A 21,374-nucleotide genomic window follows, 5' to 3' on the forward strand; every position below is an offset into this window, starting at 1 on the left:
AGGCTTTAACTTTAGTTACAAACCACACTGATGAAATAATGTCCACATTTGGCGGTTGGCAGGCCAACGTATAATCAGAAAGAGTACATTATTTTAAAGATGCTGAAAACACAGTCCAACATCACTCTTTGCAGTGCCGTTCATCCAAAGACATGGCCGTCTTCTGAAAATGGAAAATGCCACTGAAAGTATTACTATTTCTCCTTCATAGTTAAAGAGGCAGATGCAGACAGGGCGAGTACGTTCAAGGCAGTGCCCTCTGGCGGGCTGTATTTCAGTCTTTTCCCCAACAAGTGCCCATTTCTGGAATGCCACCCCCTCCCACTATGTAAAGTTGAAAATGGAGACAAGGCAGTATTATCACTTACTTCTTTCTTCTGAAATCATTCCTCCTTTCCTACCTCCCAGCCACACTCTTTTATCTCAAATTCACCAGATTATATGGCAAAGACACAAGGGCTTAGCCATTTAACAGTTACAGGGCCCTACCCTCCACTGCATGGCAGTGTTGGGGAAGGGAGGGTGGTCTTCAAAACTCATGGTTCTCATCTTCAAGGAAATAATTGAGAAAGAAACAGAAGTGTGTGTGTTTTTTCAGAAAACAGAAGTCAAAGGAAAAAAGGCAACGGCATAATATACACCCTAAAGACATGGCCCCGTGCCCGATGAGTAGCCTGGAAAACTCGCATTATGGGTTTGAAGGGCAAGCTCACAAATGGGTTATTCTGCTCAGCAGAGGTTCGACAAAAGATGGGTTGTTTGAGTCGGGTCTTCGAGGATGGGAAGAATTTAGATACACAGATGGAGTGGGGACCAGAGGGCATTTCAGGCGAGGGGTGGGGAGTGGCGAGGGGTGGGGACGGGCGAGGGGTGGGGAGTGGCGAGGGGTGGGGAGTGGTGAAAGCGAAGGTTAGGAGTTGGAGCAGGCACAGTCACCAATCAGTGGAGGGTCAAGGGTGCAGCAGGAAATAGGCAGGAAAGCAAGGAAGGGCCCAGCGAGGAGGTCCTGGAAGGCCACACCAGGGAAAGAGACCATCAGCATGTAAATAGTGGCACTGAAAGCTGCAGTTCAGGAATATTGACCTGGAATAGCTGTAAAGGGAAACATAGCGGTGACATGGGTGCCTGGAGGACACGCTGGAGGTTCCTGAGGTGATGGAAGGGGGAGTGAGTGACATAGTGAGAGCTGTGGGAAGAGATGAGAACATGACTAAGGAACACCAGGTCACGACCACGTGCTGGGCAGTGTTACCCTCTATCCCAGTGATGGCGAACCTTTTGAGCTCGGCGTGTCAGCATTTTGAAAAACCCTAACTTAACTCTGGTGCTGTGTCACATATAGAAATTTTTTGATATTTGCAACCATAGTAAAACAAAAATTTATATTTTTGATATGGATTTTATATATTTAAATGCCATTTAACAAAGAAAAATCAACCAAAAAAATGAGTGTCATAGGTTCGCCATCACTGTCCTAGACTAAGGCCAACCTAGACCAAGACCATCCTAGACTAAAGCCAACCTAGACCCAGCCAACGCCAGCTGACCAGACACAGGTGAGCAAGCCCAGGAGATCAGCAGACCCACCCAGGCTCCTGAGCAGGAATTAACGCTCACTGATAAAGCTGCTGCTATTCGTGCCTGTTTGTCACTCGGCACCACTGTATATCTGTGCCTGTGTTAGGTATCGATGATTAGATACTATGCATGAAGGGCTTTACTTTTGCATGTTACACGTTGAAGAGAGAAAAGCCCAAATCCAAGCTCATACCTGAGGCAGGATAGTGATGCGGAAGGATCTGCTGGAGTTCTCCTCTCTCAGGTAGATGGAGATTTTCGGGAAGTAAGACCAAGGTGTTTCGGAATTCACCCAGCATGCCAGCTGGGACCCAGTCCAGAAACCATCCGAGAATTCTGGAATCTAGACAAAACACGGTAACGTGAGAACTAATGACTAGTCTGGCGCGTCAACAGGAAACAGCTCCCGGCTTTTCTCGTCACCTCGCCAGATGCCCACGGGGATAAACAGGGTTTAATTTGGACAGCGCGGCGGAGCCATCAGTCCTCTGGGGGGTAACGGTGCTGACAAATAACAATTATTAAAACACTGAGGCTTGTGAAGCACTCGCCGGCATCAGGCACCTTTATAAGCGCTTTGCAGTCATAATTACATCAATCCTCAAACACCACCATCAGTGCGGTAACATTACCCCCTCTACTTCACAATGAGGACACCAAAGCACAGAGAGGTGAAGCGGCTTGTCCAAGGTAACACAGTAGTTGGCAATGACCCTTTAAAAGAGAGGCCAGATCCTAAATGTGGCCCTCAGGACCTTCCAGGCATCCCCTCTCCTTTGAATTCCCCGTGCCCAGCGAGCTTCCTCCAGGAGCAGAGCCCCTTGTGAGCTCTCCGCTCTTCTGGAACATCCTTCTCCTCTCCAGATCTCAGCTCAGATGGTGCCTCCTCCAGGAAGCCCTCCCTGACTCCCCCACATAATGCTGGTCCTCCACTGGGTATTCCCCTGTAGCAGTTATTTTGACATTTACTGTGTTTGGTTCACTTCTGTTTTCTGCACTAGGATCTGAGCCCTCTAAGGACAGAGGCCTGCTGTCTGCATCCACTTCCGGTCCTAACACCTAGCCCATCAGAGATTCAGGAAAGATTGTGGGAAATATGAATGGGCGGGAACACAGAACGTCCACCTGTGCCTCTCGTCAGGGGACTGGAAGGACAGTCACCCAGCATGTCTACTAGTTGCTGAATCTTTAAGTGAATGACAAGTTCCAGCCACGCCATCTCGCCAGGACCAGCAAAGGCACCAGAGCAGGCCTGCCGGCTCCCCGAGGGAGGACTGTGTGGGAGGCTCCTCGGCTACCACGCGTGCCCCTTCCAGCACAGAGCCCTGCTCGGGCGTTAGCTGGGGGCGTATGTGGTGGGGACAGAGCTAGGAGAGTACCAACGGGGAGGAAGGTGGGTGTTTATCCCTGAGGTAGGAATACCTGGGCTGAGTTGAGGGACGAAAGGGCGAAAGGGTGTTGGTGAGGTATGGTGCAGGGGGAGGGCAGACGAGAGCACTGGGGACACGGACAACAGCCACGGAGGCTGGTGCAGAGGACAGGAAGGCGCATGAGACAGGCACAGAGAGAACCAGGGCACCCCTGTGCATTTATCAGAAATCGTTTCTCAGAGGCCTGGGCTCCCTGGCACACCGGTGTCATTGCGGCACTCGAGTGGGACATGCAGGTCACTTGTTGCCGGAGTCCAGACTCTGGGGGCCGAGCCAGGGCGAGACGCTGAATTCCAGAGTCCCGGACAGGAGGGTGGGACGCGGTGATGTGGCCGTGGACAGACCACTTGGGGCCTAGGACCCACCCAGAGAAATGGGCAGGGAGAGAGACCCCCCAAGAGGGCCCAGGGCTGGGAAGAGGTGCCGGGAGGAGGGTGTGATGGAAGCCGAGGCAGTAAGCACGCAGCCGTGGAGAACACGTGGGGCAGGTACAGAGGACACCGTGGCGGGACAGCATGAACCGGGGTGTGTCCCTTGCTACACAACCGCACACACAGGCGCCAGCCCTCCGTCCCGCCGGGTACAGAGCGAGAAAATATCCTGTGTCTCTCCATCCATGAAGGCTGCCCCCTGGACCGCCCAGGAGTGACCTGCAAGTTCTCTAATGCGGGCTTTAATGCAGTTTCTCCTTTCAGAAAAGGGAAGTGGATTGGAAATGGGCATCCTAGGGACGATGATGAGGCGGGGCAGTCATTTTGCTGGAAAGGGTGGCTCGGCTGCCCCACGACCCACAGCTCTAACGTCAGCACTAAGAGCAGGTCCGGCCACAGATGGCGAATGGGGCTCAGAGAGGCCAAGTCACTGGCCTGAGGGGCCCAGCTCAGAACTAGCTCCCGGACCACCTGCCTCCAAAGGAGTCTGGAAAGCCTCCGGGGGCTAAGCCACGTGGGGGTTCAGGCCTCAGGTCACAGAGCTCTAATGCCAGAAGTCATCTGGAAGCGGGGTCCTCTGCTTGTGCGTGTTAGAGGTGCAGAAGCACGCGGCCTGAGACGCAGGGCGCCACAGCTGGGCAGGAGCGGAGCCCAGGCTCGGCCATACACAAATCCCCACTGGGCTCATTTCAAAATACAGACCCACCCACCATGCATTTCTAAAATCCAAGGTGACAGTCCACGCAGGAGCCAGAGCCCAAGGTTCGTCCTGTGTTCCCTCTCCAAGGCCAGCTTTCCCTGACCCGAAAGAAGACCAGGCCGGGGCGGCTCCCAGGGCCTGGCTGAGAGAGAACAAACGCGCCTTTGGTGCGCACACAAAGGCCCGCAGAGCAGCGCACACCCTGCCCCAGACAAACCGCCTTCCCAGGTTGCTCCTCCTGACGCAGGCTCCGGTTCACGGGATCTGTGGCGACAAGGCAAACAATGTCGTAACTGCCTTCCTCCACCTCGTGGTTTTCCTACAAAGCCAGGCACTGCCCAACCCGTGATCCGATGACCTCGGGGTGCCAACACCTGCCAGCCACAGCGGGCACTTCCTTGGCCCAGGGGAAGCGTTCATAGCTCAGAGCATTACACCTGACCAGCCTCCTGTGGACTCTGCTGCGGACATTTTCACTGTTGAGGGAAATGGGCAGATGGCTCCGTAATTCGAGCATCCAGCCTGGTCTGATCTGCCGCCAGCATTCTGAATGTCAGGCTCTAAAACTTCACCGCCGTTTCTTGTCTGATTCAGCGGATATTAGACGGCTCTGGGCTGCCACCTTGAAGACTTTTCAGTTCCAAAAGGGCCTCCACGTTCTTGCTTTTTTATTTCCGCTCTGCATTCTTTTTGTTTGCCTGCTGCTCTTCCCAGGGCAGTTTTATGTCTGTCTGTCTGTCTGTCTGTCTATCTATCTATCATCAATCCTAACTATCATTAATCCTATCTATCTATCTATCTATCTATCTATCATTAATCCTTACCGGGGAAATTTTTCCCATTGATTATTAGGGAGAGTGGAAGGGAGGGAGGGGGAGAGAGAGAGAAACATCAATGTCAGAAAGAGACGTTGATTGGTTGCCTCCCGCATGCGCCCCAACTGGGGCCAGGGAATGAACTTGCAAACCAGGTATGTGCCCTTGACCAGGAATACCCTTCAGTGCACAGGTCAATGCTCTACCACTGAGCCACACCGGCCAGGGCCCCATGGCAGTTTCAGGCTTTTGAAGTTTCTATTCAGGACAAGCCCTCTCTCCCTTCCCAGGTTCCCGCCATCACCTGTAATAAAGCAAGTGCTATGGCTTTTCCTATCAATCATCCCAGCGGAGCAGTGAGATAACCAGCCAAGTTAGTAACAGGATAACGACTCTGTGGGAAACACTCATTTCTGGTGACTTTGCCAGGGTGGCCCTGCGTGGACAGATGCTTATGATAAAACACCCAAGCAGCTGGGGGAAATGTGCATCTTGCATTCACACAGTAGCAGCACCGCAGTGTGGACACTGGCTAGCAGCTCCTCTTTCCCGAGCACCTGGGTGCCAGGCACTGGACCCCAGACTTCAGCACAACCCCGCTGACAACATGGAGCTCTCAGAGGGCCCAAGACCCTCCCCCAGGCACCCTACCCATACAGCCAGAAACCAGACTAACTTCAATTCCATCTCACCCCAAAGCTGTGTCCTTCCCAATCGATGCCAGCTGGTCCACTCCGATGCCCCTAACTGGAAAATTGGGATCACCCTGGGAATACCACCAGCCAGGTCCCCAAAAGGTACTTGTCTTTGACCGCGTTTTCAGTTGTGTTACTGAACGTGACAATACAGTAATGATTATATTGGCCAACTAGTCCTGGTCACCTATAAATCACATCCTTTTACAACAGAATTAAAATCCCAACATGGCTTTAATGAGGCCTGAAAGGAGTATGATTTTTGGTTTATTTCTTTAGTTTTAAAGGCTACACGCATATTCCTGGTTTACTATTTATTTTAACGTAGTATATTGCCAATTTTTTTTCTTAGATTAAAAAACTGTATTGCACCATCATTTGAAATACAAAAAAAGGCGCTGCACCTTCAAATCCCAGTTCTCCCAGGTTAAAATGAAATAAGTATTTGCCAGTTAACATCAAATAATAAGATTGTGAACTTAATAAGTAATAGTTAAAAAACACACAACCCTTAAACCCTCAGAGGGAGACCATTAGAGCAGTGATGGCGAACCTATGACACGCGTGTCAGAGGTGACACTCGAACTCATTTTTTTGGTTGATTTTTCTTTGTTAAATGGCATTTAAATATATAGAATAAATATCAAAAATATAAGTCTTTGTTTTACTATGGTTGCAAATATCAAAAAATTTCTATATGTGACACGGCACCAGAGTTAAGTTAGGGTTTTTCAAAATGCTGACACGCCGAGCTCAAAAGGTTCACCATCACTGGAATAGAGGGTAACACTGCCCAGCACGTGGTCGTGACCTGGTGTTCTCCAAGGTCCATCCGCGCCCTGAGACTCACCAGAGACGCGCGGGCCACGCCTTCGACCACCGCATCGAACACCTTGTGGGGCAGGCGCAGCAGTGTGGTGCCGCTGTCCACGATGGCCTTGTCCGCGTTATACTAAAAGGGGAAGGAGGGGAGAGAAGGCGCATGAGTGACACGGCACCAGCCCGCCATCACTGGGCATCCGTTACGTACAAGTTCGGGCAGCCACGGCCCCTCCTTGGTGGTTACAATGAATTTTACATTCTCAGAACTAACTTTTAGCCCATTCTCATTTCACAGATGAAGAAACTGAGGCCAGAAAAGGGAAGTGACGTGACCAAAATCCACAGCCCTCCCCGTGCAGAGCCTGTTCCTTATGTAGAGGAGCCCAAATGCCCTTGCCTGGGAGCCTCCCCGGGCGACCAGGGAAGACCCCCTTGTCCTCAGAGGGTGCGATGGCATATTAAATGCCATTTGCACACCTCACACAAGCCAACCCTCCCTTATGCTGCCCATGGAAAGAGAACCAGAGCCACATTCAGTCAGAGCATCACACACCCGCACACAGTCTGTATTTTATTTCAGGCCCTGGGGTTCTACCACTGGATTCCTTCATGGCCAGTAAGTGCCCTCTGACCTTAAACACAGAGCGGTGGACGCACAGTCTCGGTGGAACGGACCGCCATCTATCCCGTCTCCGTGGGTTTCTCAGAGGCGTCTGTGTGCATGGGCCTTTGTGGGGGACTGTGATGGGGCGTATGAAAGGGTGGGATGCCGAGGTTGGAGGCATGAGGGAGGGATATAATGAAATGCTGGGGGTTTTCATAAATCATTATGAGAATATGGTAGCAGACGAAGGCTCCCTCAAGTCATCATAATCATGATGCCATCATGTGCCACAAATACGCCACCATGCCGTGAGCAGTGTGAGCGGTGTGAGCAGGTTCGTAATGGCTCTGGTCTTGCAGCCCTGCACACCTGCCTCCTTTTAGCATAGCAAGCCATTCCCATCCTTAGGGCATAACTTTCCTCTGAGTGAGAATTATATAGGGGGGTGGGGGATGGTTAACTCTGAAGGAAAGATAAAGCTGATGATTCATTTTTGCTTTCATTCGGCTTATTTCTGTCCCCCTCTGTCCCTGACACTGATGAAACCCATATAATGCAGCCTCTTCAGCAGAGTCAGGGACCACCAGCCCCGTAGGAATGGCGAAGGTGTAGCTCCAGGTACTTCTCCTCACTCACCAGGTTGTGCTAATTTTTTCCTATTAAGCCAAGTGATGGTGAAAAAACATTTTTATTTATTATTTTAGAGAGGGGTCGATTTCAACTTGTCATACAACTAGAGGCCCTGTAACTTTTAATGTCATGAATCTTTCATTTATCTTGTGGTGTAATGTACCTTCTGATTTTTCATATGCCGGTCCCAGCTGCCATATTTAGGTGCCTCGGGCACACACAGACAGGTAGGCACAAAGAGCTCACAGGGTAGGTACCTCTCTGCAGTCCAGATTAAGGCTCTGGCCTCCGACTTCCAATTTCAGAATTTCGATCTGATAATACCACTCCTCCTTGATCGGGGTATACCAGATGTCTCCTTTGTACAAACTTGGTTCAATTCCTCCCAGGACCTAGGAAGGAAAATAGTAACAGGGATGAGAGAGAGAACACCCAGGCATACAGCACGTGACACCAAGCAGCGTGCCCTGGTAAGTCAGTCCCTCATTGGAATCGTACTTTCACTTCAGCCTGATGTCTCACAACAAATATACTAGTATATGCCTGAAAAGTGAACAGGGACCGTTAAGGGCCTAGTAGCCACAGGTCAGACAACACTCTGCCCCGGTCTAATCAAGATGCTCTGGGGTTTCCCTCCCCGACAGGAAGCACACGTAACTCCAGCTTCACCGTACGCAGACTGTGCCCCAAAGAAATGCAGTGAAGTGGTTAACCACCCAGCCCGACCGTGGCTTAGCCCTCAGAACAGAGGATGCCCTCCTCCCCAACACAGTGCTCGGAAGCAGAACACAAGGGAGCTTCCTTAATCAAAACTTCATTTTGCAAAAGTACAGAACCTTGCTCCACAAATCCTAGGCCCCCCTCTCCCCTGAAGAGGGGGTAACCAGGTATTAAAAGCAGCTGCACTGCCCTAACCGGTTTGGCTCAGTGGATAGAGCATCGGGCTGCGGACTGAAGGGTCCCGGTTTTATTCTGGTCAAGGGCATGTACCGGGGTTGCGGGATCCACTGGGTGCAGGAGGGAGCCAATCAATGATTCTCACTCATCATTGATGCTTCTATCTCTCGCTCTGCCTCTCCCTTCCTCTCTGAAATCAATACAAATGTATTTTTAAAGGAAAGAGCAACTGCACTGATAGCAAATGCAAGTGGCCGAGCCTGCTTCTCACAGCTGGAGAGCAAAGGCGTAGGCAGCACCCACCCTGAGGAAGGCGCCCTCCTGTGCATTCACCTGTCACCTCCTGCTTGAGACATCAGGGCGCAGGTTCCATCAAGGGACACTCAGGGCTGATGGCGTTGAATGATTCTGTTTCACTAACTAACACTTTAGCTCTGTGTGTGTGTGTGTGTGTGTGTGTGTGTGTGTGTATTGGGGGGGGGGGACATACAGGTGTTCTTGTCTCCCCAAACGTATGAAACCACAGGCACTGCCTTTGCGTCCCCTCCCCAGATTGAGGCCCACCTGCATACCCCCTACTATTTCTCACCTGCCCCTCCCTCACCCATCCAAACCAGTTACCTTTCAAAGGAAAACTTTAAAAAAGCTTTAATGGAATTGGGGGAGCCATGAGAATCATCTTTGGGATGGCAGGACAATTAGGAAAGGTAAAAATAATAGCTAATTTTCTTCATTTTTAAAAAGGTTCCATAATAAGGATTATCAAACTCTTCCAAGACCTGTGTTTGCCTACATGTCTAGTATTTCTATCAGGGTCTTTAATAAAATAAAATAAAAAGGAGCCCCAGTGGTTTGTGAGTTTCTTTCGCCTCTTTCAGACGGAAAGATACCCACAAGACTACCTCCGTTGGTACCAGATCCGTCCACGGGCAGTCCCGCCCCACACATCTGCATGGAGAAAACGTTGGGGATCCCAGCTTGCGTCACGAGGGAATCGAAGAACGTCTCCAGAGAACTCGATGGCTGCGGAGGGAGGACAGGGACAAGGTTTCAGACTCACAGGCCGGACGAGGAGTGACCCAGGGTCGACACCACTGCGTATTAATATTTCACGTTTCTCGCGGCTGAACAATAAACAAGCTTAGGATTAAGTACCTTCAACAATGACTCACAACCCTCCAACAGGACTTCCTACCACGTGGCATTTTTCCTGTTGGTTGTAGGAGTTAGCGTGTTCCCGGAAGCTATGGGAGGCTGTCCCATTTATCATCACGACTGCCCGGCGAGGCGGCGTGAGAAGCTGGGGAAGTGGGTTTCCGCGGTAGCGGGTGGACTCTAACTGCAGACATTTCGGAGGAAGGAGAGAGCAGGGTCTCCCGGGCCGGAGGTTGTCTGCACCTCTTTCAGCCACAGTTGTCTGTCCATCATGCAAGTCAGAGGTGCTGGACCGAGGGGACAGTTTGTCTCAGATCCCAGACCGTGGGACAGGGCGTGGCTCGGCCAACTGTCTGCTGAACTCTGGTGAGCGGGGATTTAGCAGAAAAGGAGCATTGCTCTGCTCCTTAAGTTACAGAGCTGGGTCACTGATTCCCCACCGCTGAATTTCACTCTATGCCTTCCTTACACGTAGCCATCCATGCCGAGGACGCCCCCATTGCTCCAGGACTCAGAAGAGAGAGGGACAGTCTACAGACAGCTCTGAGGTGGGGGTGGGCCACGGGTGCTGGTGGTCACAAAGGAAGGTCATAGGCTTGCATTTAGATTTTGGCTTTGACAGCTGGGAGATAGGAGAGTTAGTCACTGTGAGGGTTAGTTTTTGGTGGAAACTTAACTGTAGTAGCATGGATGCTATAGGCATATCCCAACAACGTGTGGCTCACAGAAGGCACGGTCATTTATTATCTACAAGATAATAAAACTTATGATCTATAATTCTTCAGGGAGGAAGGAGAGAGCCCCCGTAGCAAACATACATCTTCCCATTTGTTGAGCTCATTTGCACTGTCTCCCACTCAGCTCCCGTGGAGTCTGGCGAGTCTGGGACCATGTCTCTATGTCGTTGTTGTAGGACTTTGTGTTTGGGTCAGTGAGTGAGATGAAGTCGTCTCTGGACACGGGTTGGACTGGTGCTGACCCAGGGGGTGTGGACACGGGTTGGGCTGGTGCTGACCCAGGGGGTGTGGACACGGGTTGGGCTGGTGCTGACCCAAGGGGTGTGGACACAGGTTGTGCTGGTGCTGACCCAGGGGGTGTGGACACGGGTTGGGCTGGTGCTGACCCAGGGGGTGTGGACACGGGTTGGGCTGGTGCTGACCCAGGCAGGTGTGGACACGGGTTGGGCTGGTGCTGACCCAGGCAGGTGTGGACACGGGTTGGGCTGGTGCTGACCCAGGTGAGTATTATCCTGTCGTCCATCTCCCTGAGAGGCAGCAAGGTAACCACTGGGCAAGACTGAATCCTCACTCCACCCTTGCTTAACCCTGGGACTTGCCCCTTTGTTTCCCAATCTGTAAAATGGGATGATAATGGGCTCCTAGAGCAGTTCTCAGCTTAGATGGGTGTTATCTCATAAAGGCTGGGCGCAGAGCCTGGCACAGTCAGGGGTCTGTTACGATTCCATCAGGTCACTTTCAGTAGGACTGTGCCCAGCGCCCCTGTAGAGGTTTCAAAGCACACCGTTCCCACGACCAACAGAACCTGGTTCAGGGGTGTGCTTGGACCTGGGCATCTGCAGGAGGGGAGCCCCCGTGGGTGGTTCCTCGGTGGGAAGCATCTGGGGTCCACCAGGGACTGCCACACACCATGGCCACCACTCACTGTTCGTCAACCCACTTGGGGCCACCACCCAACCGCCCTGCCTGTCCCTGCTCCCTACACATCCTCTCTCTCTGTCTCCCCAGCTCCACGAGTGTGGGGCCAACTGTTGCTCGTCTTGGAATTTCACAGATGAAAAGATAAAAGGTCACGTGGAAAGTCTGGAAACCCCCACGGAGTCATTCCCAAGGGAAGTTTCACATGTTAGTCATTCCGGATCATTTAGCTCGCCTCTACCGTCTTCCAAATAATCAGCATGAAAACAGACCCACGTCTTTCACTTGCAAAGTCACGTGAAGATGGAATGTTTTGCCCGGGGTCACATGGTTGGTGAAAATATATTAAGAAATGAAAGTCACGCAAATCTCATACTAAGCTCAGCCTATGCTACCGAGAAAAGAGGGGGGTCCGGAACCGGTCCGGGCCCCACAGACAGTGAGACACGGCAGCTGGGGCTCTGACTGCCCTGGGCGAGCGGGACCTCCGATCCTCAGTAAACACACCTCAAAAGTGGGGTAAAGAGCTCGCGAGAACTGACATCTTTGATGTTCTCAGCCGCCTGTCTCAGGGGAGTCTTTCTCCTTGAGAAACCACAGGGCTAGGGACCCCCCGCCCCCCCCCCGCCCGCTCACTGTCCCCCTACACCCCCACCCTCCCCCGCCCGCTCACTGTCCCCCCTACACCCCCACCCTCCCCCGCCCGCTCACTGTCCCCCTACACCCCCACCCTCCCCCGCCCGCTCACTGTCCCCCCTACACCCCCACCCTCCCCCGCCCGCTCACTGTCCCCCTACACCCCCACCCTCCCCCGCCCGCTCACTGTCCCCCTACACCCCCACCCTCCCCCGCCCGTTCACTGTCCCCCCTACACCCCCACCCTCCCCCGCCCGCTCACTGTCCCCCTACACCCCCACCCTCCCCCGCCCGCTCACTGTCCCCCTACACCCCCACCCTCCCCCGCCCGCTCACTGTCCCCCTACACCCCCAACCTCCCCCGCCCGCTCACTGTCCCCCCTACACCCCCACCCTCCCCCGCCCGTTCACTGTCCCCCTACACCCCCACCCTCCCCCGCCCGTTCACTGTCCCCCTACACCCCCACCCTCCCCCGCCCGTTCACTGTCCCCCTACACCCCCACCCTCCCCCGCCCGTTCACTGTCCCCCTACACCCCCACCCTCCCCCGCCCGTTCACTGTCCCCCCTACACCCCCACCCTCCCCCGCCCGCTCACTGTCCCCCCTACACCCCCACCCTCCCCCGCCCGCTCACTGTCCCCCCTACACCCCCACCCTCCCCCGCCCGCTCACTGTCCCCCCTACACCCCCACCCTCCCCCGCCCGCTCACTGTCCCCCCTACACCCCCACCCTCCCCCGCCCGCTCACTGTCCCCCCTACACCCCCACCCTCCCCCGCCCGCTCACTGTCCCCCTACACCCCCACCCTCCCCCGCCCGCTCACTGTCCCCCTACACCCCCACCCTCCCCCGCCCGCTCACTGTCCCCCTACACCCCCACCCTCCCCCGCCCGCTCACTGTCCCCCCTACACCCCCACCCTCCCCCGCCCGCTCACTGTCCCCCCTACACCCCCACCCTCCCCCGCCCGCTCACTGTCCCCCCTACACCCCCACCCTCCCCCGCCCGCTCACTGTCCCCCTACACCCCCACCCTCCCCCGCCCGCTCACTGTCCCCCTACACCCCCACCCTCCCCCGCCCGTTCACTGTCCCCCCTACACCCTCACCCTCCCCCGCCCGCTCACTGTCCCCCCTACACCCCCACCCTCCCCCGCCCGCTCACTGTCCCCCTTACACCCCCACCCTCCCCCGCCCACTCACTGTCCCCCCTACACCCCCACCCTCCCCCCGCCCGCTCACTGTCCCCCCTACACCCCCACCCTCCCCCGCCCGCTCACTGTCCCCCTTACACCCCCACCCTCCCCCGCCCGCTCACTGTCCCCCCTACACCCTCACCCTCCCCTGCCCGCTCACTGTCCCCCCTACACCCCCACCCTCCCCCGCCCGCTCACTGTCCCCCTACACCCCCACCCTCCCCCGCCCGCTCACTGTCCCCCCTACACCCCCACCCTCCCCCGCCCGCTCACTGTCCCCCCTACACCCCCACCCTCCCCCGCCCGCTCACTGTCCCCCCTACACCCCCACCCTCCCCCGCCCGCTCACTGTCCCCCTACACCCCCACCCTCCCCCGCCCGCTCACTGTCCCCCTACACCCCCACCCTCCCCCGCCCGCTCACTGTCCCCCTACACCCCCACCCTCCCCCGCCCGCTCACTGTCCCCCCTACACCCCCACCCTCCCCCGCCCGCTCACTGTCCCCCCTACACCCCCACCCTCCCCCGCCCGCTCACTGTCCCCCCTACACCCCCACCCTCCCCCGCCCGCTCACTGTCCCCCTACACCCCCACCCTCCCCCGCCCGCTCACTGTCCCCCTACACCCCCACCCTCCCCCGCCCGTTCACTGTCCCCCCTACACCCTCACCCTCCCCCGCCCGCTCACTGTCCCCCCTACACCCCCACCCTCCCCCGCCCGCTCACTGTCCCCCTTACACCCCCACCCTCCCCCGCCCACTCACTGTCCCCCCTACACCCCCACCCTCCCCCGCCCGCTCACTGTCCCCCCTACACCCCCACCCTCCCCCGCCCGCTCACTGTCCCCCTTACACCCCCACCCTCCCCCGCCCGCTCACTGTCCCCCCTACACCCTCACCCTCCCCTGCCCGCTCACTGTCCCCCCTACACCCCCACCCTCCCCCGCCCGCTCACTGTCCCCCTACACCCCCACCCTCCCCCGCCCGCTCACTGTCCCCCCTACACCCTCACCCTCCCCCGCCCGCTCACTGTCCCCCCTACACCCCCACCCTCCCCCGCCCGCTCACTGTCCCCCCTACACCCCCACCCTCCCCCGCCCGCTCACTGTCCCCCCTACACCCTCACCCTCCCCCCGCCCGCTCACTGTCCCCCCTACACCCTCACCCTCCCCCGCCCGCTCACTGTCCCCCCTACACCCTCACCCTCCCCCGCCCGCTCACTGTCCCCCTTACACCCTCACCCTCCCCCGCCCGCTCACTGTCCCCCTTACACCCCCACCCTCCCCCGCCCGCTCACTGTCCCCCCTACACCCTCACCCTCCCCCGCCCGCTCACTGTCCCCCTACACCCCCACCCTCCCCCGCCCCTGCACCATTTGCTAGAAACTTGAGCTGGAACAAATGTCCTTATGAGGTGAGAGAGCAGGCCCTCCCTCTGGGATCCTCAGGGACCCTGGACTCTGTGGTCAACGGCCTGCTGCTCCTGCCTGGGCTCCCACCTAGCTCTGCTCAAAGCCTGACCCTGAGGGAGGAGGTGTGGTGCCCTGGCACAGGCAGGAGGGGTGACCTCCTTCTGCTTTGCTCAGGTGTCTGCAGACCTGCCCAGAGGTGCTCAGTGTCTAAGCCGCCTGCCCTTGGCAGCCCTTCCCTGTGGAAAGTCCCCGGCCTTGGCCTCGGCCAGCCCGCCACCTCCCGCCCGCCAGTGGCGCTTCCTCCATGGCAAACACTGGAGAGCGTGCAGCCCTGCCCCTCCTGCTTGCGAAGGTGCTGATGCTGCCGAGAGCAAGGGTCCCCCTTTTCCTCGGCCTGTGACTACTTCCAGTGGCCGGTGGTGCCAAGGCAGGCTCGCTCCCCAGGTGTCCCTGCTCCGGCCGCAGGTGTCCCTCACAGGCCCTCTCAGCCTGCCGGGCCACCCCCTGCCGAGGTCCCCGTGTCCCCTGTAGCTTCCATCTTCATAGGAGCGTCTGAATGTAATAAATGTGTTTTCTCTGATCCCTACACTAATAAAAACTCCTAAACAAAACCACAGAACGATTCAGGTTCTCAGTATTTTCAAACTATACGAGCAAAATAGATAAAAACAAAAGACGAACAATATGTAATGGTACCAGGTTATCTTGCAGGAAGGTTCAAAAATTGTGCCATGAACCTTTCATTTTAAAAATGCTTAGAAATTTCATAAACGGTATGATCATCTCCGACGGCCTGGACCCGTTCACCAGCTCCTCTGATGAGGGGTTTGCGGAACCTCCTCCCATCACTCCGTTCCTTCGGCCCCTGATGACGCTCACCTTGGCCAGGGCCGCGTAAGCGAGCCCCAGGATCCCATTCCACTGAATGCCAGGCAGGAAGAAATTCTCCGACTCGAAGATGGTGGCGACGTTGACGAGGAAGGAGGCGTTGAAGCCCTTTGTGATGGTGACCAAGTCCTCCCCCACGGAGCCCGTCCAGCTGCCTTGGGTGTACTTCACGGTGACATCGAAGTCCTTGGGGCGGTAAGTGCTGGACCTGGAGGGAGAAGAGAAGGCAGGGTTGTGTTCTGCCTGGTGTCCGTGTCCCGCCGGCCAGCCGTGGTGGCTGACAACTGTCCTAAACCCAGTCAGCTGCAAGTGGTTCCCACCAGTGCGCAGTGGACACAGCCACGTCTCTCCCACACGGACCGCTACTACTGTGTGGGTGACAGCTGTAGCAGGAAATACTGGGTTAACATGTGGCCCCTATGCATACCCCTCTCGCACCCCCGTAAAGGCCCACAGGCCCGCTGCTTCACGTTACTGCGTCAGCCTGTGAAGGCACAACTGAGCGTGGGCACCTGCCTGGCCGTCTGGCTGGGTGGGGGCCCTGCACCGGGCTTGGTGACAGAGGGAGGGGTGAGCAGTGCCACCAGCTTGTGCCAGCAGCGGCCGAGGGCTCAGATTCACACAACCAGTGAAGTGAGTAAAGACGAAGCCATTCCAGCCAACGCCACAGGCCTCCCTCCCACTCAGGCCCCACACTACCCCCTGATGTCCCAGGTTCCTTCAGGGCTCCCCCCAATGCCCCAAAGTTGATTAGACTCACAGTAGAATGTGGGGGGTGAAGCAATGGCATGCTGATACAAATCATTGCGACACCATCTCCCACCCCATATACATACAGCCCTAAACGTAGGAATTACTCAAACACAGTGACAGAACGAGGTAAGGCCATGGACAGGACGAATGACACAGACAACAGGTAAGTGAACACATACAACTCCTGTGATGAGAGCTGTCCAGGGGATAGAGCTACAGCAAGCATGTCAAACTCAAGGCTCACACGGGCCAAGTAAACATGGTTTAAGTTTATGCGGGCCGCAAAAAAACAAAAGCTTCAATTTTCATAGCAACGTGGGTTTATTTCGATAGAGACACAGCGAGTACAAAGGACTGAAATAAATGAGTCATCGTTAACATAAAATAATAGAACATTTTAATAAAAATTAATATTTTTTTCTTGAACATTAACTTACCAGACACTGAATAACTGCACAAATTAATAAGCGTAATGCAAATAAACCTATTTTTCTTGTTCTCCGAAAGTGAAATATTTCCTGTTGCGCACACCAAACAAGTCAGTCCAAGACTAATGCCATGGCCATCGGCTGCTAAAATATTCACTGCTGGTATTAGTGGAGAGAAATGGTGCCCCTGCGCATCAGACATGTGAGGGAAGTGAATGCAACACGATGATAGTAATCAGTCATTAGCGAATGTTATAGTTCATTATTAATAATTATGTATAACAGGATATTGTAAAAATTAAGTTACAAAATTTGTATTAAAACATTTCTTACATACCGTTATATTGACTGGGCCGCAAAAATATTCGTTGTGGGCCACATGCGGCCTGGGGTTTGTGAGTTTGACATGCTTGATCTAGACTCTAGATTCTAGAGTGTTCTTGGTGGCCTCCAGTTTTCATCCCCCCTCTGTCCTAATATTAAGTCTCTAAACATTAATGTTAACACGCCTTTGTGTTAGAATTCCAGGAATTAGTGCAGTCCTCTTTGGAGTCGGGAAGCAAAGTTAGTCAGAGATGACAAGACCTTCTTTTTTTTGGTACATCAGAGAGGTTTTAAAATAATGGCCTTTGATTCAGTAAATTGCACTCCTGAGACTCTGACCCTAAGGAGACACCCAGGAAACAGACAGAGGTTTATGTACAAAGACAGTCATTATGTTTTACTGAGAACAGTAAACAACTGGAAACCACCCACATGCCCAGGAGCTGCTTAGTAAATTATCATACACCCATATGATGGAATATTACACAGCACTAAAAAACAGTATTTACTGAGAAATTTCCAATGACAAAAAAAAAAAATTAAGGTAAAAAAATGTATACATGTGGCAGAATCTTCTTCAAGAAGCACAGTGGGGTTTGTGGGGGAAATGCTTGCTCCTGTGGTTAGGCCTTCATACACGTAACTTTTATATTTAGGAGAACATAAGTAACTTTTTAAAATATGTTTTTTATTGATTTCAGAGAGAAAAAGGGAGAGGGAAAAAGAGATAGAAACATCCATGATGAGAAAGAATCATCAATCAGCTGCCTCCTGCGCGCCCCCTACTGGGGATCGAGCCCGAAACCTGGGCATGTGCCCTTGACTGGGAATCAGACTCGGGGGACCTCCTGGTTCATGGGTTGACACCCATCCGGGCGAGAGAACCCGTAACTTTTATAATTAGGGGAATATATAACTTTTAAAAATATCTTCCCCCGAGGGTATGCTTACTGATTTTAGAGAGAGTGGAAGGGAGGGAGGAAGAGGGAGAGGGAAAGGGGGAGAGAGAGAAACACTGATAAGCTGCCTCCCATACCTGCCTCCACCAGGGATCAAACCGGCAACCTAGGTATGTGCCCTGACTAGGCATCAAACCTGCAACCTTTCAGTATATGGCACAAAGTTCCAACTCACTGAGCCACACTGGCCAAGACTACAACTTTCATATATGTATCCTTTATAATTAGGGGAAAATTATTTATAACTTTTGTCATTAGGGGATATATATATATATGTATATACATATATGTGTGTGTGTATATATATAAAACTTTTATAATTAGGGGGAAAAGTTATTTTAAGAATGTCAAGGCAGACAGATTTTGGAAAGACTTAATTCATTCTAACTTTGTAATGGAATGTAGACTATGAAGAATGCATAACTTTAATATTTACTACGTTAGCTCACATCCTTAAAGTGAGAGCTGCATGACGTGCACAGTCCTGACAAGGGCAGGTACAGAGGACACTCGAGAGTGGGGAGCCCTGGGCCTCTCCAGAAATGACTTAGGGAATGTGCAGAGTCTGGTCAGGGAAAGGTGGGCGCCTGAGGTCTGGTGAAATGCCAAGCGTTAGTGCCGACAGAAATTCAGGTGTGCTTGGCAGACAGCCGGGGCTGCATTCGTTTACGCTGAATAGTAATAAAAACAGTGAATTATTCAGTCCCTTCTGACAATTCGGGGTCATCCCTCAAGTTAAAAAACACACGACTGCTAACAGAAGATGCTAATTATTTTGAAATGCTCGGAGAATGTGATCTAGCACAGGGTCGGCACCCCCTTTCTGTAAAGGGCCAGAAAATACATGGTTAAGTTTTTGTGGGTCACATGACCTCCGTTTCAGCTACTCGGCTCTGTGAGGATAATGAGCAAGCAGCCTCTGACAATACATAAGCAAATGTGCCTGGCTGGCTGTGTTCCAATAAAACTTTATTTACAAAGCAGACAGCTAGTTTGCCAGCTCCTGATCTTGGAGATCAGCTATCTTCCCCAAACAGTGGAAAAGTACCATCACTTTCTTTTGAGAAATGGTTTTACTTTCACTGCGTCCAGGCTACAGAGAACAACAGAATCTGCTCATGTTCGCGCTGAGAGCCTGAACATCTACTGAATGTGTCTTCTGTAGTTTTCCGACCAGGCTGCCAGTCCTCTCTTGGCGGGGGACAATCTGGATGTTTTGTTGTCATTTGCAGAGAGATGAGAGGCAGTTGCAGCTACACTGCTCAGGTTCAAATACCAGTGCAGCCACTTATCAGCTGTGTGGCCCTGGGTCACGTCATTTAACCTCTCCATGCCTCAGTTTCCTCAACTCAAAATGGGGAGAATACAGCACCATACCTTGTGCGGTTAATTTTGAGGATTAAAGAGTGAACATGTAAAGCACTTGGAACAAAACCCTGGGACACAGCAGGTATACAATAAAAATAGCTGCTGTTATAATGATCTAATCACTTGTTACCTTTACTCAATGTATGAATTATTAGAGAACGTAGGAGTTTTTCCCCCTAGAAAATCTTCTGTAGAGCTACTCTTACTGAATATCCAAAACTGTCTCATTCTGAGGTCTAGCCACCCCCACTGGAGGGGGGAAGTGTGTGGGGAAGGCTTGGTTAAGGCGGCCAGGAAAGTGGAGGAGCCTTGCAGGTTTATAGACGGTACAGTTGGCCCTGGCTGGTTTGACTCAGTGGATAGAGCACTGACCTGCGGATTGAAGGGTCCCAGGTTCTATTCAAGGGCAAGTGCCCGGGTTGCAGGCTCGACCCCTAGTGGAGGGTGTGCAGGAGGCAGCCAATCAAGGATTCTCCCTCATCACTGATGTTTCTATCACTCTCTCCCTCTCCCTTCCTCTCTGAAATCAATAAAAATATACATATTTTTAAAAAGGTACAGTTGTGTTTCAGACCAGCACTGCCCACGAGACCTTGCTGTGAGAAATAGTCTCTGGATGCCGTCCCATACGGCAGCCATGGTGGCTATGGAGCACTTCAAAAGTGATTGTGGTGTGGCTAAACACAGAACATTTACTGAACATTAATTAAGGAGCCACACGTGGCTAATGGCGGCCCTTGCGGAAAGCACAGCTCCAGACAAAGGGAGAAAACACTCCTAAACCATATCCCCTGAGACCCGCAAACCCAACCAAGGGCCCAGAGACGAACCGTAAGCAGCTCTGCGGGTCATCAGCGCACAGTTTCCAGCACTAAATTAAAAAACAAGTGCGTTCCTTGCTCTTCAGGTTCCAACGTCCTACCTCTTGGCATTAAAAAGCCTTGGCTCTCAACTGCTCTGCACATTAATTAACCAAATCGAGAGGGAGCCCAGATCGGCTTCTTCTTGATAGCATCCCTCTGCGTGCCCAGAAACAGCAATCCATCAAGGATGCGGGGAGCCAGGAAAAAGTCCACGCACCGCAATAAAATCGCTTTGAACCAAATTCACTCTGATAAGGGTGTTCAGGGAACTTGGGATTGAAAAGTGAAATCAATGGGATGGAGGAGAAGAGAGCCCAGCACATGTTGTTATTGCAAAAGAAACCTGGATGGTTTCAGAAAACATGAAAGAGGAGGAGAGCTCTCCTGAGTCACGCCACCCCGGAGAGTCCCGCAGGACTCCGCCGACTCCTTCCTGGGGCGTCTCTGCACATTCCAGAGTTACCTTCAGGGTGGTTGGCCTGACCCGGGGACCAGATCCCCCCCTGACTCTTCCACGGTCCTGGAAGTGACTGGAACAGTGGGTCGCAGAAGGCCTGAGGGCTCTCAGTGAGCCTGCCTGACCTGGTGGTTCATCAGCATTCTCAACAATGACACATGCGAGTGGACTCCAATAGGGCCAGTCCCCCCGGCCACTCAAACAACGGGGCAGGGTCAATACCTTATCTAAAAAGTCAGACAAGCCTGGCCGGTGTGGCTCAGGGGTTGAGCGTCCACCCATGAACCCAGAGGTCACCATTTCAATTCCCAGTCAGGGCACATGCATAGGTTGCGGGCTCTATCCCCAGTAGGGGGAGTGCAGGAGGCAGCTGATTGAGGATTCTCTCTCATCATTGATGCCTCTCTCTCTCCCTTCTCCTCTCTCTAAAATCAATAAAAACATATTTGGGGGGAAAATGAATGAGACAGAAATGTCTGTCACTGTCACATGGACAAAGGAGGCATTTGGGCTCAGCCTCCTTCAGGTCACCAGGTACTTCTCGCATATTCTAACTCCACTGGCAGGCCCCTGTCGAGGAAAGAAATTGCTCCTGTGCCTCGCTGATCTGCGGGCTCCACCCCAGGTGGAGTGTGGGAGGCGGGGAAATGCTAATAGAATTATACTTAATTTCCTGAATAGATTA

The 21,374-nt window shown here is 53.5% G+C and overlaps 1 protein-coding gene across 1 annotated transcript in view; it reads right to left on the reverse strand.

The window, feature by feature from the left end:
• BACE2 (beta-secretase 2) overlaps positions 1–21,374 on the reverse strand; it is a 72,759-nt gene that overhangs the window by 20,311 nt on the left and 31,074 nt on the right. Inside the window, exons 3-7 of the mRNA XM_070407173.1 lie at positions 15,529–15,745; positions 9,497–9,625; positions 7,963–8,097; positions 6,500–6,601; positions 1,772–1,921 (exon numbers count right to left, since the gene is read on the reverse strand). Of these exons, the coding sequence (XP_070263274.1) occupies positions 1,772–1,921; positions 6,500–6,601; positions 7,963–8,097; positions 9,497–9,625; positions 15,529–15,745 (733 nt within the window). The remainder of the gene's footprint in view (positions 1–1,771; positions 1,922–6,499; positions 6,602–7,962; positions 8,098–9,496; positions 9,626–15,528; positions 15,746–21,374) is intronic.

Source organism: Myotis yumanensis, unplaced genomic scaffold (assembly GCF_028538775.1).
Source record: "Myotis yumanensis isolate MYYU_CA2020_CCGP unplaced genomic scaffold, mMyoYum1.0.hap1 SCAF_2, whole genome shotgun sequence".
Classification (NCBI taxonomy): Eukaryota; Metazoa; Chordata; class Mammalia; order Chiroptera; family Vespertilionidae; genus Myotis; species Myotis yumanensis.